The 20277-nt window shown below is 46.1% G+C and overlaps 3 protein-coding genes across 8 annotated transcripts in view; 1 reads left to right on the forward strand and 2 right to left on the reverse strand.

Annotated features, from left to right (window-relative positions):
- Positions 1 to 3485, reverse strand: part of TBKBP1 (TBK1 binding protein 1) — a 17644-nt gene extending 14159 nt beyond the window's left edge. For 2 of the 6 annotated variants that reach the window (XM_019981742.2, XM_019981741.2), the window contains exons 1-3: positions 1220 to 1860; positions 715 to 837; positions 373 to 477 (exon numbers count right to left, since the gene is read on the reverse strand). In XM_019981742.2, coding sequence (XP_019837301.2) covers positions 373 to 477; positions 715 to 837; positions 1220 to 1618 — 627 coding nt within the window. In that variant the 5' untranslated portion in view covers positions 1619 to 1860. The other 4 variants (XM_019981746.2, XM_019981744.2, XM_070773354.1 and 1 more) reach the window with 4 other exon arrangements.
- On the forward strand, positions 2567 to 19063 carry LOC109573770 (uncharacterized). Its single transcript, XM_070774446.1, has 5 exons — positions 2567 to 2576; positions 2792 to 3382; positions 6484 to 6576; positions 7110 to 7190; positions 15437 to 19063. The coding sequence occupies exons 1-4, from the start codon at positions 2567 to 2569 to the stop codon at positions 7115 to 7117; spliced, it is 702 nt and encodes a 233-aa protein (XP_070630547.1). The 3' UTR covers positions 7118 to 7190; positions 15437 to 19063.
- The window catches only part of KPNB1 (karyopherin subunit beta 1), a 24458-nt gene continuing 13703 nt past the window's right edge, over positions 9523 to 20277 (reverse strand). The window contains exons 12-22 of the mRNA XM_019981189.2: positions 19902 to 20032; positions 19209 to 19356; positions 18808 to 18879; positions 17472 to 17616; positions 16161 to 16243; positions 15569 to 15676; positions 15059 to 15202; positions 14842 to 14947; positions 14174 to 14288; positions 13514 to 13675; positions 9523 to 12578 (exon numbers count right to left, since the gene is read on the reverse strand). Of these exons, the coding sequence (XP_019836748.1) occupies position 12578; positions 13514 to 13675; positions 14174 to 14288; positions 14842 to 14947; positions 15059 to 15202; positions 15569 to 15676; positions 16161 to 16243; positions 17472 to 17616; positions 18808 to 18879; positions 19209 to 19356; positions 19902 to 20032 (1215 nt within the window). The 3' untranslated portion in view covers positions 9523 to 12577. The remainder of the gene's footprint in view (positions 12579 to 13513; positions 13676 to 14173; positions 14289 to 14841; positions 14948 to 15058; positions 15203 to 15568; positions 15677 to 16160; positions 16244 to 17471; positions 17617 to 18807; positions 18880 to 19208; positions 19357 to 19901; positions 20033 to 20277) is intronic.

Raw genomic sequence — 20277 nt, forward strand, 5'->3', positions numbered from 1 at the left:
CTCACCTGCATGGCCATACTGTGACGTAGAATCACACACAGGCCAAGGCCCATCCCAGCAGTCACAAACACCTCCAGTCCCCTCTGCCCTCACCCATACAGCCTTCCAGCACAGTGCTATAGGCAGAGGGTCAACCCAGCATGAGACCCAAACATACACACAGACTCACAGTGTTCTACAGGGCTACTCACATAGTCATCTTCTGTCACTGCATAGTCAGGATGTACACAGAGCTGCTCACAACTTGCATGACACCCACAACCCCACTCACCAGACGTGGACACTCACAGACAGACATGAACACGCGGAGTGCATACCACAAGCACACAGCCAAGGTCACACCCTCAAGCACCCAGGCTCCTTGGACCTCACCATCTCCCCCAGCTCCGTCTCCAGGTCACTCTTCTCTACGCAGAGCTTCTCGTAAGCCTGGATCATCTCCCCAAGCTGTTCTTCCTGCTCCTTGTTTTTCTGCAACTGGATGAGGCACAGAGAGGGTAGAGGGCAGCCAGAGTCAGGCCTACCTTGACTTGAGGGCAGAGCAGCACCCTGTGCCTCCCACCCCCACTGCCAGCACCCAGTGGAGGGGCAGGCGGACTTGAAGCTGGTACTGTGGAGGACCATGGCCATCTATGATCAAAGAGACGGAAGGCCAGAGGCTGGGGTTGGGGATTATCAGAGGTGGATTGGAACAAAGACTCGGGGAGGGCTCACCTCATGCTGGAACTGGTTGAGCCGTTGCTGCAGGCTGACTTTCTCCACCTCCAGCAGGGAACCATCCTTGATTTCATATAGAGAGAAACCGTGCTCCTCCCCAAAGTCACTGATCAGTGGGTACTGCAAATGAGGTAGGCCCTCAGAAGAGCTTCAGCCTAGCTGTGTCCCCATCCCATAACCTGACTCAGAGTTCTAGCCTCTCCCTCCCAGTTCCAGTGGGATCTGTTCATCCTAATTCCCATGGCCCAGGAAGCGGTTCCCACCAACCAGATGTTTTTTAGATCTAAGGTCTAGCGCTCCTAAGAGGATCCCTCCCGATCCCTTCCTGATTGGTGCTGGGCTCTCCGGAGTCCCCATCCATCTAGAGCAGCCACAACCCTCACGAGGGATCCTCGAGTGCCCAAGACCCCTCTTTCAGATCCCTGGAGTCTCTGCTGGATCTCCAGCAGCCCCCTCCCCTGCCACACACACAGTCAGACCCCCATCACACCCAGGTTCTGACCTTAATCTCGTAGACTTTAAGGCGGCGGCGGAGGGTGGCATTCTCCCTCTCCAGGCCCCCCAGCCTCTCCTTGATGTCTCCGTAGGCTGTGATCAGGGCAAAGTGGGAGGCAGAGCACATGTCCTCTCCCAGCGAGGGGTCTCCAGGGGCATCCAGCCACACCTCACTGGGCCCCAGGGCCTCCTGGGTCAGGATGCTGATGTCATCCTCAAACATGGACTCCATGGCAAGGGCCTGGGCCACAGCCCGCCCTGGGCCTCCTGGGAGAGCAGGAGCAACGGTGGGGAGGGGGCCCAGAGCTTGTCCCAACACCCCTTGTCCTGGCCTGAGGAGCTCTATGGCCAGCTGAGATGCAGCCTGGTCCTGCCCCTGTGTCTCACAGCTCCCTCCCAGACCCATCTTCTCTTCTCTGCTGCCCTGGGGAAGGGGCTGGGACCAGAATCAAGTAAGACTTGCGGGGGACAGAGGGAGCGGTGACAAATAGGGACAAGTAAGCGAAGCCAGAAGCAGAGAAGGACTCTTTCTGGAACTCAGGGAGACCTGTGGACAGGAGAGCGCTGCCTTCCCAGCACAGGGGGCCCAGATGAGGCCTGCCTTGACTTGCTCCTCAGCCCCCTCCCCACCCCAGGCCTCACTTCCCCAAATACCTCTCTGACAAGCTCCTCATGCCAGGCCTCAGGCACCCCTGGCTCCTCCCTAAGGAAGGCCCGGTGCTTCTGGGAGGGTCAGCCCCACCACTGTCAGCACATCCTCTGCTGGGCCCCCGCCCAACTTCCTCCTGTAGGATCCCAGAGTTCAGGAAAAGGAAGCGCCTCCCCAACTCACACTGGGTTTGTGGCAACCCTCCAGGCCCTCCTCACCCCTGACCAGGGACCCACAGGAAGTCCTCGGCTGTGTCTGAGGGAACACAGAGGGGAAAGGGGCTCTGGGAGAGGCCTCGGGGCTCAGGTGAAGAGGGCAGACAAAGAACTCCTAAGCCCAGCCTGTGTGCCTGCACACAGGGAAGTGGGGAGCCCTGGGAGGGGACAGGAATGACTCAGGGCTCCCGAAAGAGTAGGCGAGGGGGGGCGTGTGTACTTCTCCTGGCCCTGTTTATGAATGTGTGTCTGTGGCTGGCATGTGTGGGGGGAGTGTGTGTGTCTGTGAATGAGTGTAGGTGTGTCATAGTCAATGAGCGCCTTAAGCGGGGATGCAGGCGGGGGTCGGATGTTGGGAGAAGTGACCGGGAGGCCGTGAGTGTTTGTGTGTGCACGCGTGCGTGAGCGTGTGTGAAGGGTGGGCACGTTCGGGGCCGTGTGTCACGTGAGGCACTATGGGAATGTCCGAGGTGTGCGCGCGCGCCGGAGCATGTGTGCGCGTAAGACAGGGGGCTCCCGAGGTGTGAATTGAGGCAGTGGGGTCCGCGACCTCCCAAAGCCGGGCAGCAAAAGCCTTGGATGGAGAGGGCTCGGGCCCAGGCCCCAACACCGCCCCGCATTAAGTGCCAGGGAAACGCGTGTGACCGGGTCTGAGTAAGAAGTGTGTGCGCGTGTTTGTAGGGCTGGCCCCACCTTTAACCCTCTCCTCTCCAAGCCTATCCCCTCTCCCCCAGCTCCGCTCACCAGCGCTCACCACACCCCCGACCCCCGGCCGGCCACCTCGAGCCCAACCCCACGAGCTGGGGCTCTGCCGCCTGGGCGATCGCGACCCGCGTTTGCTTCCTCTGCATTCTCTCCCTTCGGCCCAGCGCCCCGCGCGAGCGCGACGACAGGCGGATGGGGAAGGGGTGCCTCCTCGGCCCGGGCCCCTTCTGCGGCCCCTTTAAGAGCCGCCCTTTAAACCCCTTTTGCTCGGCCGACAGAAATTGTCGCCCCTCCCCTCTCAGAGGCCGAGACCAGGCAGCCCCCTCCCCCACTGCCGCCGAGCCCCGGGCCCCTAGTCCACCTCCCGGGGCCGGGGAAGGGGCTCCGGAAGCGGTGCGGCCTGAGAAGCGGCAGAGGAGGGGGGAAAAAGAGAATGCGAACGGCCGACGCCGGACCCTTCCCCTCCCTGCTACCCTGGACCAGCTGCTGGCCAACCTCTTCTCCAGCCCACCCCGCGACCCCCGGGGGCCGACCCTAGGCGCCGCTCCCCTCCCCCCCGCCCAGCCCTGCCGGGACTCACAGCTGCTGCCGGTTCCTGCTGGTAATCGCAGCTTACCCCCTCCGCCTGCTCCCTCCCCAGACGGGCACCGGTGCCCCCACCCCCCTGGCACCGCGCTCCGCTCTCGCCCTGTCGCCGCCGCCGGGTCTCTCCCCACCCCCCACCCCTCCCCCCAGCCCCCCCTCCCTCGCTCCCGCCCCGCTCCTCCTCCGCCGCCGCCGCCGCCGCCGCCGCCGCCGCCGCCGCCGCCGCCTCCTCCTCCTCCTCCCCGGCTGCTCCGGGTTTCTCTGGCTGGGAAGGCGCCACGGACCCCGCCGCGGCCACCACCACGTGGCGAGGGGCGGCCGGCCCCCGCCGTGCGGCCCAGCCTGGCTGCGCGCCCGGCGCCCACCGGCTCCCTGCCGCGCGGCCCGCGCTCCGCGCCCCCTCCCCGACGCCTCCCCACGCAGTGTGGCCTGGCGGGTGTGTGGGGGCGTCTGCGGACAGCGTAGGGACTCGGGTGGTGCGTTGGGATTTGCTTTGAGGATGTGTATTTTATGGGAAAGTGAGATTCTTTATTGGATTGTTTTGGTCTTTGCTCTTTTGAGAAGGAAAACATTAGACCTACTCTTCATTGCTCTTCGGGAAGGGGGCATTGTTCTGATAATAAATACAGTAACCGTAGGGTTCAGTCAGATTAGAGTTAAATCAGTAACTTTGGAAATGAGAATGAACTGAAGAGAGAAGTTTATTAGGAAGGAGAACAGCTTCCCTCTCTCACACACAACCCCCTCCCCCAACACACAGAGGCACCCACAGGCCAGCGAAATGAACAAACAGATTTCACCCTTTCCACAAAGAGTACTTGAGCACCTGCCAAACTGCTGGGCAGGAGTCACAAGTTTTTGTCCCTTCCCCACTGTGTGACCTTAGGCAAGTTACTTAACCCCTCTGAATTAAATTGGCGATAATTCCTGACCTGGACAACTGTAGAAGAGGAATGGGGATAGGAACTAAAGGTGATCTGTGACTTGTCTCCTCTCGAGTGTTAAAATCTTTTTGGTTATTCCCTGATGGATTAAAAAACGTGGGCAGAGGCATGATCAGCCTGGCTGCAGTAGGGAATGATCTGGGAAATTCTGGAGGACTCTGGCTAACTCCTGACAAGCCAACCCTGGAAGCAGGGTATAGGGTAAGTCAGGGGCTTTGGATGGGTTCAGTATTTAGCTTGAAGCCTCACATCTGGAGAGAAGGTTCAGGCTGCTGGGAACCTGAGCCTACGTTTTTGGCTACTGGAGGAAGAGGTGGTGAATGTGGAAAGGACAGGAAAAAAGGTTTCTTGCTTGCTGTGAGCTTTGAGAAGCAGCAGCAGCAGCTCCCATTTTGCCCCACTGTAGGGAGAAGAGTGGACTGAAGGGTGAACTCCTCCCAGAAGAGCCAGCAGAGGCTCTGTACTCCTTCGTTTCAAAGAAAGGGATTCTGACTGGCTTTCTACCTCCTTTTCCTGCTGTTTTCCCTTCCAGTCTCTCCTGCTAGGCTTTTACAGTCCAGAACACTGGCTCTTTTCTGAGCCATGTGGGACAATCTACCTGCCCTTTAGATATGAAGGCTACCCAGCTGGGACCCCACTAATCCAGACTGTACAGGTTCTCTTCCAAAACTCTTAGAAGACCAGGCAAAAGACTGGAGGCTGGGCTTAAATGTAGTCGGTTGCCTGAGGTCTTAATGACCATGCACTGGGCCATTAGCTGGACCTGAAACTGACTGGCAGACCTCTCACTGGAAAGGGTGATGGGCCCAGGTATAGTCTAAGCACACACTCTACAGGATTAGTTGTCAGCTCCTGATGCTTCTGAGCTGGTCAAGGTTCAGCCCTGAGTCACATGGGCAGGGCCAGCCCAGTGATTTATCTGGGATTCTAAGCAGTTGGTAGCAAAAGCCCAACAGATATTATGCCTGGTTCAGGTGCCCCCAAAATACCTCCTTGGAATCTAGACCTAATTTCATAGCATCCCCCCATTTCTGGCTCTGTTGTTTGTATTGGACAGACATTGAGAACAGGAACTGCATTTTATCCGTCCTTATCCCCAGCTGCCCTGATAGTACCTGCTCACTGTACACTTATTCAAGGATTTCTTGAACACCTGTTGTCTCTCCTACCCTCATGGAGCTTATGTTCTAGTAGAGGAGTCAGATGGGAAAAAAAATTTAATAAATGAAACAATTATAAATTGTGATAAAGAGTAAGAAGACACAAGGGGCAACAATAAAGAATAATTTTTTGGGGGGTGGGAATCTGCTTTAGATAAAGTAGTCAGAGAAGGTCCTCTGATGAGGTAATGTTTAAGCTAAACTTTAAAGGGTAGGAAGGAGTGTTCCTGGTTGAATAAGTGGGTGAAGTTGTGTGACTTTGGATGTTACCTCTCTCACCTGAGAAAACTGGTGATTGGTCTGAATCCCTTCTAAGAACCCATATTATCAGGGTTCATCATGATAGAGACAGAAAAAGGTAAAACCCAAGGTCCTGGGGAAAGTGGGGGGTGAGAGGAAAGGCGGGACTGTGGTGGATGGCTGAGTTACTGATGGGAGAGACAGAAGCAGGGCCCAAGTCACCCCAACATGTTTTCTCCTTGGAAATCAGGGTGGGGACTGTCTCCCACTCCCAGGACTCTTGCTCTGGAGAAACACTATTTTTCCTGTCCCATTCTTGCCTGAAATGGAGGCGGTGGTGTTAGCAGCTGGCAAAAAGATTGAATCAAAATAAAATGCAGATGACTCAAATAGAATCAGGCAGGCAGAAAAATTGATTAGACACATGTGACAATGCTGGATTCGGTTGCCACCTTAGCCCTCCCGTTCTAGACCCTAGAAGATTAGGGTTTGCTCCAGAACCATCCTGGGATTCCAACTGTAGCTGATAGTCTTCCATCATATCAGGGGTTTGTTTGCACAGTGGTGGCAAGACTCATTCCTTCACCAGATCCCCGTTTCTGTGGAGGTAACGTACATCCTCCAATCAAATCTGCAAGGTTTGGGTGCAAAGTTTATAACTATTTTGTGCTTCATATTTTTCACAACTATGTGCATTTCTGCTGTCTCCCAATTAAAAATTAGTCTATAGGCATACCTTGTTTTATTGTACTTCATTTTATTGCACTTCCCAGATACTGTTTTTCACAAATTGGAAGTCTGTGGCAACCCTGCATCGATCAAGTGTATTGGCACCAATTTTCCCACAGCGTTATTTTTAAATGAAGGTACGTACATTCTTTTTCAGACATATTGCTGTTGCACACTTAATTGACTACAGTATAATGTAACTTTTATGCACAGGGAAACCAAAAAATTGGTATGACTTCGTTTATCAAGATGATCGTCTCTTTATCAGGACGGTCTATTAACAGAATCCACAATACCGTTGAGGGAGGTATACCTCTACTGAATTTTTGAATACTATGTGCTGTCCAGCAGACGTGAGCTCCATGGGAAGGAGGTTTTATTTGCTTCATTCACCACTGTATCCCTGGAGCCTGGCACATAATTCAGTGATAGTTATTGATCAGTTAATTAATGCATGTTGAGATCCTGTGCTTAGAACTTTCTATTTTCCTTCATTGGGATCCCTATTTTGCAGACGAGGAGTCTCCCGATCAGAAAAGAAGAATTTGCACAAGGTTATACTCTAAGGACTTAGAATATTTCGAAGGGCAGGGCTCAGAAAGTAGGAGGCATTGCTCATTGGAATGAAGAGCTAATTCACAGGAAGCCATTTCTTAATTCTTTTCTTCAGGATGGTGACAGGCTGCCCCTCTGCATCCAGAGCTCAGGCCCGGCTCCAAAGCTGAGACGTACTTTGCTTTCAAACAAGAAGGTATGTTCCATACCAAGAGTTAAGCTCAGGAACTTACGGCCTAGGAGCATTTGGGAGAGGGAACAGCTCAGGCCTCCTACCCAGGCTGCACTGCCCATGATTGGCTGATGGCACAGGGGTAATTCAGAGGTGGAATGCACTTTCGGGCCACCATGCACCAATATCCACCCTGCTCCCCGGCCCTGGTTCCCCAAAGCTTCTATCTCAGAGGGCAAGTGAAACAGAGAAGTACAAGGAGAAGGTTCAAACTCCAGCTGGGAGTAAGGTTGGCTTTAGGAAGTATGTCACACACCTCCTGCCTCCATCCTTGAGCTGAGGTTGACAGTTGACAAATGGTTCACAGTGGACCTCAGAATCAAGGCAAAATGACTTCATCGTTTAATTCCGAAACCCCTTCATCCATGTCTCTCCCTGCTTGTTACCTGTAAGCTTGCTGGGAGCAGTGGCTCATCTGCTTATTCTTGAGCCGCGCACAGCAGTCTGCAACAGTCCAGCGGGACAAGCGCAGCATGGGGAGTCAGCACTGCTTCGCTTACCAGTCTTTGGGCAAGGTTCTTGCCCCTTCTGCACTTCTTTTCTCCTCTGTGAACTGGGACTAAAATGGTGTCTTTGTTATAGGGTTGATGACGGTTACTTGTATTAGTTTATTTAAGATGCTTATTACAAGCCTGGCATCTTGTTAAGTGCATAAAATGAACACTGTATGACTAACTATTGACTAATCCTGCTCCCATTTCTCTAACCCAAGGTTGAGAGGCTAGCCTGAAGTCATCCAGCAAATGAGGGTAAGAGCCAGAAGCCCAAGCCTCTGCCCTTCAAAGGCTAAGTGATGCCATTTCAGAGACTCCCTCAGTCATTAGTTCAACAAATATTTATAAAGGTCTACTATACTTCAGACACTGCCCTAGGCTGAGGAAAACAGTCAAGGTCACCAGATTTGGGAGCCTTCATTATAGTTGGCAAATCTGGCAATAAATAAGCAACAGATGTACCTTTACATAGTGCTGTGAAGGAAACGGATGGCCTATCTTAAATACATACAGTATGGGTCCTTGTTTTATATCACTAAGATGGACAGGATCGTCTAGGACAAATCAGAGAAAAGCTTGCCTTTTGGCATCTGACTGGCCAGGGTTTGAACTCTAGCTCCATTGTGACCTTGGTCTGATAAATTACCCTTTCTGCCCCTCAAGCCTGTATATTCTCCCATACAGCATTCTGCTAAGGTTGTGAGAATTAAGGTATAATAAAACATAAAAAATCTCAGCGTTTACAATTTTTCACACCAGAGAGGTCAGGCTGGAATCCTTGACGAGGCCAGGTGCAACTAACCTTGTACTTTTATGTCCTTTCTCAGTGTTAGTTGAGAAGGGAGTTCAATAGGAATGGGGAATTATCTGGAGGACTGTTGGGAAGATCCTTCGGGGACGCAGCTCCTCCTCATTAGATAATGAACAGATACCATTCTTTGCTCCAAGTATACTTTCAATGGAGAAATGTTCTTGCCATCACTCAAAATTTAATGCAGTCTAGTAAGAATTACAAGTTATCCTCTAAAACCCAGTAATCTCCAAAGTTGGGTACAGAAAAAAAATATTAGAACTCCTACTTATATTTATTTTTCATATGATTGCTTTTTAATGTTTTTGTGTCTTATGATCACACAATGTACAGGTACAGTAGCACAGGCATATCATCTATCAACACATAGGGTGTGCATGGTCAAAACTTTCTTACTGACGGGTGTGCGGTCAGAAATGGTGAAAGGCCACGTGGAGGCTAAGGTAGGAAACGAAGGTCAGCCCTCATTTTACTCGCCCAACATAAAGTAAGAAAGTGCACTTTTCCATAAAGTAGCCTGCAGGCATCTCACTGCACCAATAAACCGCAGGGTGAAAGAAAGGACCGTTTCTTAATCTCAAGTTAGTGTTCTTTCCTCTGTAAGTTTCGGGTCTAGGGGGGCAGAGGTGGGGAAAGAGTGTAAGCGGAAATTAAGTACACGCTGCAAACTAAAAAATCCAACTTTTGGATAAGCCATTAGACAGACCAGATCATTAGCCTGAAAAGTATGCACAAGACAGGACAGGCTCCAGCAGTTTCAGATTTCTCTGGACAGGAAACCTCCTCCACGTAGTTCTTTCTCACTGCCTCATTTGTAGCAAACTGTTCCTCACTCATTTCCCAGTGTACTACAGTAGAGCTTGTCCTTAGATGTGGCCTTCCTCTCCCCAACTCACACATCTATCACCATACATACCAGCTTCTTTCAAACAGCTCATTTCACCTCCAAAAAGGTGACACCATCTAGAACCAAAAATGAAGCAGCAAAATGTTGAAAATAAAAATAAAGCGGACTTTATTTAGAAGATAAAGGTGGTGGTATCAGTTTTGGTTAATGAAGTTGGGCTCAAGTGTTTTAACAGGTCTTTTACTGCCATCACAGACTGGCATGCCAAGGGCATTCTGAATGCCAATTACAGATTGAAGTTGTCTAAAAATCCAAGATGCTATCAAAAGCTGATGGAGTTTGAATTTTTCTTCAACTTGGACCAACACACTTTTATACAAGAGTGACTAGATTACTTGGTTCTGAAAATGAAACTACTACACTGAGCAATTCCCCTCCTCCACAAGTCCCTAAGGCAATGTTGCAGTTGCCTCTGACAGCCAAAATCTCAACATTTCAACAGAAGGGAGCTGGGAGGAACTGGGGAAATGAAAAGCAAAATTAATAAATGTAATTGATACAGGCAGCTGCCACTTGTGGCAAACCAAAGCCTAGTCTGATGCCCATTTTCTTCACATTTCACTGACATCTTACCAGACAGTAATGACATTCTTGAAGGAATGTGCCAAGACTAGAGTGGGGAAGGCCCAGACAGTGAGTGGACAGAATGCATTTTGCATCCAGTTGCCTTAGGTGTTACAGTTGATTAAGGACAAATACCCAGTGGGAAGACCTACTAGCCAAAGGTAACTAGAAAAGAGGAGGATAATAAATGCATAACCAGTGCAAAGAAAACTGCGAGGCACCAAGACCACAAACCAACCAGCCCACTTTCCTCCTCTCCATCACTGAACGGATCTGGGAGAAAGCATTAGTAACAGCACTTGTCAACTGCTTCCCTGGAACAAAACATGACAAAACACACGGAAGGTTTTGTTTTCGTTATGGTTCTCGGTGTACTTTATTCTCCTGCTGTCTAGCTAAGCAGCCCACACAGGACAGAAATGGGTAGCACTGAGGAATGATCAGATTTTTTTTCTCCCCAATATTCCTGCCCCCTCCCTAAGCCCTGACCAACCCTTATCAGGAATGGTTAGTAGATCATCCTTTCCCTCAAGGAACAACTAAATTTTAAACAAGGCATTAGAAGGCCAGGTCTCTTCATAGGGCTTAGGAGCTGGTGTGAGCTTTTTATTCACAATGGAGCATCTTTCCTTCAGACACCTGGATTTTTTTTTTTTTTTTTTTTGTACACTGGTTCATAGATCGGCACTTGACTTTGAACCTGGCACCAAAAGGCACAATATCTGATACCCTGTACAAGAGCTATTAGAGATGCTGCCATATGGATGGGCTAAACTGAGCCAATCCCACTTATGAATGGAAGGCCTGAACAGGGAGTTGGCAGAGAGAAAAAAAGTAAGCCCGTATTTTTTGCTAGAATGGAAGTAAAAGTGGGAAGTTAAGGTCTTATTTTTTAATCCTCCAAATACCAGGAAGCAATTTAAAATCTTCCTTGGTGCTTTTGAAAGCAGCATATTCAAAACGCCAGCAAAAACTCCTAATAATTGCAAAACCAAAAGGGGATCAAAGCTCACCGACATCCCTCCTTATTGCTGAAAGAGGCTAAAACCAAAATTCAAGGTGCCCTGTTCCTTTGTAAAAGGGAAAAAAATTGTCTGATTTATCATTATCATAGCACATCACACTTTAAACAAAAATATTAAAGCGTGTGACCAGGGTAATGTTTTGACACCATTTTATTAATCTTCAACTTCAGTGGAAAAATATAACCTTTTCAAGTGCCATTTTCATCACAAGAGTTCTAATGTATATATGTGTGTGTGTGTATATATACACACACACACATATGTATTCTTTTGATCACTTGGTTTTGATGTGCAGCAAGAGACCAATACCTCATTATAATCAATCAAATAAATGAGAACAGAAGGCCAAGCAGTTTCCAAATGGTTATTTTATCAGATTGTTTATAAACATTAAATTTATCCTTGTTTGCAATCCAAAATAGTTACCTGAAGTTTGCTGTTTGTATGTGTTTTGTTTTTAGTCTGTTTTCTAAACTCTTTGGCACAATTTTCTGGGGGCGTTCAGACTACCACAATACACGTCAGGAGGGAACTTTTCTTTTGTGCTGCCAATTCTGAGTATTTAAATTTTGGTTTGTTTGGGTTGTGGCTTTCTTTTGAAGTCTGCATTCTTTATTTGTAACAATGTATTTTTATTTTTTCTATATCCTCTAACTCCAGAGTTTGTTTTTTCTCCCCCCACCCCCCCCCCACTTCTACATTCACAGTTGAACCATATTATTAGGAAAGGCGCCTTGATGAAAAGATCAGGATGGGAGCTCTGACCATTCGTCAGTGTTTTCCCTAAAATTAAAAAAAAAAGAAAAAGAAAAAACCCAAAAAACAAAACCTAAAGAGCGTCTTTCCTTTTTTTTTCTTCTCTTACATCTCTTGTGCTGCATCAGTAGACCGAACTTCAGTTAGTTTTATGAAATGCAACATCTAACCCCTTTTTTTTTTCTGGGAAAAGGAAACTGCAATGACTTGAAGTTGAGAATGTGGATACCGCCTCATTCACACACACTCATTCTCAGACTGTAAAGAATCCCGCACCCTCCTTTTAGCCGGCACGCATACAGTACCAGTACCGTGTGGCAAAGGTACACCAAAGGTGGGCTTGAGGCTCAGGCTCCATCTTTCTCATCAGTAGCAAAGGCCAGGCTGCCTTTTACAACAAAGCACCACAGCTGAACCCAGTCCCTCCTCCTCTCCCAAACTAGTCATTCCACTCGGCACCGGCCAAAAGACAGAAAAGCTAGTTCTAGCCTCTCCTGGGAAGAGAGCTTCCTTTTTATAAGCAAGTAAATCCACTGTTTTTCTCTTTTCCAAGATGGCCGACGTTATGGTTTTCTAGGAAGTCAGTGCTTACTTAGCTCACTAACAGCACTGCTGTTGGTGGCTGCAGCTGCTGCTGTGGCAGGATTTTCAATATGGTGTGTTTTCAAGCCTCACTCACTCATTCTCTCATTTCCCAAACATTCAGCATCCGTGCACACTCCTCACTTCCGGGTTTTTCAAAAGATTGGAGATTTCCAGTGGGGGTCTCAGGTTATCATCCCAATGGTAACAGATCTAAAAACAGATGGAAAAAAGGTCAATTTTTGAGATTGCATATAGCCAATAGAGCCAAACATCTCACTGATTCCTACAGTTAAGTGCTCAAAGACCTGAAGTGAATGTCAACTTTTCAAGGACTGATTATATTTTTATTAGTTCCCTATATGCCATCTACCTGCTTTCATTAGCACTTACAAAGGGTGGGAAACTATAAAGATAAAACTCAAAATGGCCAATTTTACTGAGATATGTGTGTGTGTGCTAAGTCACTTCAGTCGTGTCTGACTCTGTGACCCCATGGACTGTAGCCCACCAGGCTACTCTGTCCATGGAATTCTCCAGGCAAGAATACTGGAGTGGGTTGCCATGCCCTCCTCCAGGGGGTCTTCCCAACTTAGGGATCGAACCCATATCCTTAGCGTCTCCTGCATGCAGGTGGGTTCTTTACCACTAGTGCCACCCGGGAAGCCCTGAGATCTGCGATGTAAGATAACTGAGTATCTGAGGGAAAAACAAAGCTATATTTCAAAGCAGAGGTCAGACAACTCCAACTTTGGATATCTTTTGTAAAAGAAAGCCATGTCTAAAAGCACTTCAGTAAAGAAAGAAAAGAACATGAGGAAAGAAATAGCAGAAAAAAAAAAAGATTTACGGGAAAAGGCTATTATCGATGACTTTATTAAGGTTCCAAAATGATTTGGGGACTTCACTGAATTCTAGTCATATAAATTCTGTCCTTTATCACCAAATACTTGGCTCAAAGAAAGATGGGCTGCCTGACCCTTCCACTAGTTCAAGGCTGAGGAACAAAGTCCTGGCTCAGAAGCACTTATATGGGAAATAATACAAAACAAAACACCAAAAGATAGTCCTTGTCAGGAAAGCCTAAAGAAAAGGTACCTCCTCCCCAAGAAAGCACAAGAAAGAGGGCAGTGGAAACAAGCTCTTACCAAGCTTGGTTCTTCAGTTTCCTCAGTTCTTTTGTTGCCCATGTAGCAAGGGTTTTCGCTTTGTTAGTCTTCGATCTCCGTCCTTCAGTTAACAGTTCATGGATCATTGGCCTAGCTTCTACTAATTTCAGTACATCCTTCCCAAATGCTGTACACAAGTCCCTGTGCAAAATAAACACACCTAAAAATGAGCTCTTGGCCCGACAACAAGATCATGTTTAAAACCATCCAAAACTAGCTATAGGTTTCTTGGTATTTACCTACTTTTTAAAGCCAGAAGAAATTTTCAACATAAGTAAGTCTAATACCTGCCCTCAACAGATTACAAAAATGAGATTTTAAAAAAAATAGAATGACCTTACCCAAGGTTCCACAGCTAATTCATGGTAAAATCAGAACTAGACTCCAAGTCTTTGAGCTCCTCAAAACCAATGTTCTGTCTTCTAATGATGCCTCAGAAACCCTCAGTAGAGGAGGCCAAACAGAGGTAATTTGTTGACCAACATCAGAATATGAGATGGACATAGATCTGATGTTGCTTCTATACTTCTTTGAGAGCTCACTTCTTAGAGTTTGGTGGGAGAAATTATTCTTTTTAACATGTCTTCTCATTTTCTGTGAGAAATTCTATTCAGCTATCAGAAGCAGGGTATAACCTACCCTATCAGTCCAGCAGCACAAGCTACTACTCCGTCTGTATGATCCTCATCTCCAGCAATGTGGTCAATGAAAGACAGAATAAATTCTACTCGGGGCTGTACCAGCATCACATCCGCTATAAAAGAAAGAGAAGGTCTAATGAGGTTGCCCTCCACCTGGCAGGCATACACCGTTTCAAAATTCCCAAATACCCTACCCCCGTCATGGAGGCTTTGGTCCAGAGAACTAGTCGTACACAGTTACACCCAACTATTTTTCCTCATTCTTCAAGTCAACAGACGAGGTAGATACTCCTTAACAAACACAAGTATGTATACATATATGTAGAAGGACAAGTGGAATCTTTCCTTTAAGCCTATGATATCAGAAGTGTGAAGTACAACATTTCCCCAGTCAATAACAAAAAACATCAGGTGACAGAGGAAATCTAATCCCCCAATCCTTCAATTCAGATGACTGGATGGGGGGAGGGGCAGCATGCTGAGGAAGCAGTGGTCAGAACTAAAAGTCTATAACCTCCCCCAAAGCTACTCTCTTCATTAGAGCACTGTTCCTCCTCCCCTTCTTTTAAGCAGTAAGTGCTAGTTTACAAGTAAGCCATGCAATGAACACACAGTCCATCTGGCTAACTGCACACTAGACTAAGTCAACTGGAATGTATACTCAACGGTGTACGTTCTCCTGGTCTCCCTTCAATCCCTGGACAATTCCGGTATAGGCTTCCAAGCAGCCTTCCCGTAGCTCATTCAGATAATCCACCATGTCATAGTCTGACTGCAAGAGAAAAAGAACAGAATCACTGTATTTGATGGTCTTTGGTTGTACATTTGTCAAAAGTCCCGCTCCTCCAATCAGGGCTGGATTTAGAGAGACCTTTAAGCTTACCTTGTCCACTTGGGCCTGGGAGGCCTGCTGAAGAGTATTCAAAACAACCTCTAGGTATTTTTTAAACTCTCCACCAATAGCAAGGGCAATATCACCAAACACTGACAGAATCTGTGGCTTCACAGACCTGTGGACATTTTCATTCTGACAAGGAGGAAAAAAAAACAGTTCTGTCCAAAGACTCAAAGAGCTTTTTTTTAACAATAAGCAACTAATATATTGGGTATAGACCTGTAAGTGACATACACAAAAATCAGCAGTGGTCATCTCTAGATAGAGGGAGAGATTATAATATTTACTTTTCCTTTGCACTTAACAGGTTCCCACCTGCGCCTCTCAGGTTCCATACATTGAGCATGCATTCCTTTATTTCCTTAGGTTAAAATCATCTTGTGAAAATGAACAACTCCCTTCATAAGCCCACAGCCAACATTCTGGAACATACCAAACTCTCTGTCACAGATCTTGATGTTTAATCATCTTTCTAAGATTGTGTGTATAGACACTCACCCCCAAGTTCTCCAGTAAGAGCTGCATCACCTCATCACAGAAAGGTAAGATGTTGGATTGCAGGGCACGGCATAAGTCTCCCACTAAGCCCACAGCCGCCAAACAAACCTGCAAAGAATCAAGTCGATCATCTCTGAAACAGAAAAGGCTGCCTGCAGGGGTAAGGCATGATTTTTACCTAGTTACTGATCCTTTACCACATGAACCTAGAGTCAAAGAAGGAAAGACCCTTCTTCCCTGAGCTTAGTTCATTTTAACAACCAATATGGCAGAAAGAGAACTTGGGTTATTTAAACTACCATTAAGAAAGGACAAAAAAGACAATATTCACCAGAGATGGTGGTGGCAGAGACAGGTGGTTTATTGAAAACAAACCCTTTCTGAGGGTGCTAGTCTGGTATGTCTAATATCCAGTTTCTTACTGACTACTTTTAGTTCAGACACTTATGGCAACAAAGTAGCTCAACCCTGATACATGGGATGACACATGGGGAAGCGCCACCTGGGTTACAGGATCCAGATTTCTGCACTGTAATGCCTACTAGGTATAAATGAAGACATAAACATATTATTTTTGAAAAGCACAGCTTACCTGGTACTCAGCGTAATTTTTCAATCCAATGCCCAAGAAGGGTTTAAAGGCCTCCATGTACTTTAGGAATTCACCACCCAACACTGTAAAAAAACCCAATCTATTAGCACCACAGGATCACAGAAGTGAGCAAAAATAACCATCTTAGCGCTCCCAAAATGTACGCACTCCAGTCAAAAGGCTGGGTAAAATGCAAGTTAAATAGCAATTTTATCATAAAGACATTATTGCTATCTTGGACAAGCTAAATTCATTACTGCTGGAGATAATGCCAAATCTCCAGAGTGAGATTTCACTCTGGTTGGAACTACAAAGTGGTATGGCTCTCAAGGAATGTCAAGGTTAATTATGAATTGGCTGATTTAGTGATACTGACTTCCACTTCTTCATCTGATTGTAACATGAACTCTTTGGAAGCCAGTTTGTTTTTTTGGCCTCACCATGTGGCTTGTGGGATTTCAGTTCCCTGACCAAGGATTGAACATGGGCCACGGCAGTGAAAGCACCAAATCCTAACCACTAGGCCACGAGGGGTTCCCAGAAGCCAGCTTAATAAAACAGGATCTTTAAGCAATTCTATCAAGGACTTATGTAACAAGCCAGTCAGAAAAGCTGTCTGGGTTTCATATTCAATTCAGCTACTCTGGGAACAAAAATTAACTTCTGCACCCTGCCAGGGTGGTCACAAGGGGCCAGACGGACTGGACATAGGCTCCTTATGCTAGAAATGAGTCTGCCTTAATAATACACCTTATAGACCACCACTGAAGATGCACTCCTGGTTTCTGAAGTCAGATATGGTTTCCCCAAAGCAATTCTGAATAGTTAAGATATGTAACAATCAGAGAATCAATTAATTCCTAGAACTCAGTGTTTCACTCCATTCCATACTAGGCACCATATTGTCTCAACCTAGATCCAAAGCATTAAAACCCAAACCAGAAGGTACCAAGTGCCAGAAAAGAAAACATAAACCTTTGCTCCTCCATCCTTTACAGGCATCAAGGCTCAATAAAGCAAGTGAAGTTTCAGGGGGAAAAGGAACCCGAGGAACATGAGGTAGATAACAGTTCCCTCTACCCACCAAAGAGCTGCCAGCCTGACTTGCAAATTGGCTCCCATTCACTTCAGGGAGAGTGGCAAGGCAGTTATACACAAATTTATACTTATGTTCAATCCAACTTTGAACTGACTCGATACCACGTAAGTGAAAAGACAGGACTATGCTTTTTGCAGTCAAAAATTCTTCACGGCTACTGAAACTCTCTTGCATTCTAAAGAAATTTTCTTGCCTGATTGTGGCTCACTGACCTTCCACCAATGTGCTAACTGCCATTAGGGCATCCTCTTGCACTCCCCCAGACCCAGCTGTGCTTTGGAACATCCTTAACAGGGAGGCCATGACCACATCAGAGATCTGCAAAGCATCTTGATGTTGCACCTTCCGGAGAACATTCTGTAAAATGAATAAAAGTTCAGAATCTGTTGATTCCAAACCCTCCAAACAGCACACCATACTGTGTCTTTTTTTTTTTTTTTAATCAGTTAAGTCTCTAGAACTTTTTTGGGGAGAAAAGCTTTTTTTGCTCTGAAGTTTTGAAAGTGCAAATCAACTGCAAGAAAACATACATCTAAATAACTCATCTATTTCCCAATTCAGAACAAACACAGAGGATCTTCCATCACATGTGATAAATCTGCCTCCATATTTAGCTGTATTGAAATGGCAGTTAAATTATTTCAGCTTTGAAGGACATGTCATATGCAAATTGCTACTCATAAAACAATAAAGCAACCCTTTCTATGGCCTAACCCATTTACAGATTGTGGTCAAGAAAGTCTTGATAAAGCCAATCTGATTTTTCCCAATTCAACATTCCTCAAACCTCCCTCCTTACGCTTTGTTTCAACTAATGTCACTGGATCAGGAAAGACCTGTTAACAGTCATGTTTTAAAAAATTAAGTCTGGCGTAAGGAGACTTAAGGAGAAGGGAGTCATAGGTAAGATGATCTAGTTAGCATCACTCAATTCTATAACCTAGTACCTGCCCTAAGCACTAGACAAGTTCCAAGGTTTCCCTATTCTTAGGTAAAAAAGGGAGTAACTCTTCAGCCATGCCATCACACTGGAGTAACATTTTCCCAGTCTCTCCTCAGAAAAAAAAGTCTAGTGTGATTATCAGTAAATTATACACTTATAATCTGTATAGTACAATTATAATACAGTTTCCAATAGCAGTTGCTTCAAAAGATGATGGCAAAAACACAAGGCTCTGTTTTTAGCTCAGTGAACCATAGCTGGGAACCAAATCTGACCAGGCTACTTGAACAACCTGATGAAAACCAAAACGAAAGGCTGTTAATACAAAAAACTTCATGTTTGGGAGGACCATCACAAATGGGAGGAGTTTCCTTTCCTACATTGTACAAAAGGTAAATTGCATTGTATTGTACAAAAGGCAAATTTTACGGACAGACAAGAAAAGGAAAATGGGAAACTCTCCTAATCGGACGAATGTCTTTTGAGAAGCGCCTCTGACCATCACCACCCACAACATCATCTTCAGAGTTCTGTGTGTGCGTGAACTTGTCATCCTGAGACACAATCTTTCCCTGGTGCTATGAAGTGATAAGGCACCATCATACCTGAAGAGTTGCGCAGAGTAAAGACTGAAGGTCATTGAACTGGATCCTATCAGATGTGCTCTGGATATGTGACTACAAAGAAAAGAAGATCGTGTTCTGAATAAACACCTTCTAAAAGGCTCTAAACGCCCTCCCAAAAATGTTTCCATTTTTGGTGGATAAATAATCTCTACTAGTTCTAATGGAAAGTAAATAAAAAACTTATGTATATATATGGTGTAACACATATATGAATAAACTGTAGCAAGCAATGCAATTGGAAGTTGCAACATTTTTTGTATGAGCCTTATGTCTTTCTAACAACGTATATACTTAAACACTGAAAACAAGAGAACAGTCTTGAAAATAGAGCTATGTGTAAAGTACCACACCCTTCCCATCAGGAAGGTGTTCAGTCTCACCTCCATCTGGAGCACCTGTTGCAGTCGTTCCATGATGACCAGAGTAGTTTTCTGAACCGCAGGGTAACAATCCTTGGCACTGTTTTTCACAATTTCCATTAGCGATTCATATGCAGAACTCCTCAGGTTGTTCTGGTGTCCATCAGGTCTATAAGGAACACAGCAAAAAACCCTCAAAGTCTTAACTGAGAAAGGACAGAGAGTCATTCTTATGTAGACATTATCTCACTGAAAATAACCCCAAAACCAATATGGCTGCAGACCTGATCTGAATTTGGCAAACAATACAGCCTGGAACCAAAATTTCAATCTCTGAGCCAGTGATTATGTTCAATATGGTTTCCAGACCTGATAATTAGAATGGCCTTTTAGGAAGGGGCTAAAATTATATGAAAAATAGTCAAAAATGTTGAAGAACCCATGTGGACAATAGAGTAGTTTGCACAAAAAGCTATGAAAAAGATATCTTGGGAATTCCCTGGTGGACCAGTGGTTAGGACTCCACGCTCTCACTGCCAAGGGTTCAGGTTCAATCCCTGGTTGGGGAACTAAAATCCCATAAGCCAGGCAGTGAAGCTCCAGGATTCTTTTCATTTCTCCTATCGCAATGTTTTTATATTAGACAGCCCACAAAAAGAGTGTTAAAGGAGTTGGATGCAAAAACACCACTCATTTCTGTATAGTATCAGTTACCTGTCTGTGGTCTCTAAGAGCTTCTGAACTATGAGTTCAAAAGAAGAAGATAAGCAATAGGTAGCTGGTTCTTCCTGATCATCAGCTACATCTGCAGCTTCATAAGCAGCTTCAGCCAGACTGGAGAAAGCCTTAAACCCAGACAGAGTAAACATTAAATTAGTCCCGAAAAGAACCCCATTCCAGGATCACCTCATTTTCCCTTAATACCCTGGGCAGTGTTACTTTTCAACTGATTTAAGAATAAATCAATGGCAGTGAATCTTTAATTCTTCCTGTCAAGGTCATCTCAAGACAACATCTATAAGTATCCTTAAAATTAAATAAATGTATCTATATTTATATTTTATTTCTCCTGCCCACAGGAGAAACATTC

This window comes from Bos indicus, chromosome 19, assembly GCF_029378745.1.
Source record: "Bos indicus isolate NIAB-ARS_2022 breed Sahiwal x Tharparkar chromosome 19, NIAB-ARS_B.indTharparkar_mat_pri_1.0, whole genome shotgun sequence".
In the NCBI taxonomy this organism is placed as follows: domain Eukaryota; kingdom Metazoa; phylum Chordata; class Mammalia; order Artiodactyla; family Bovidae; genus Bos; species Bos indicus.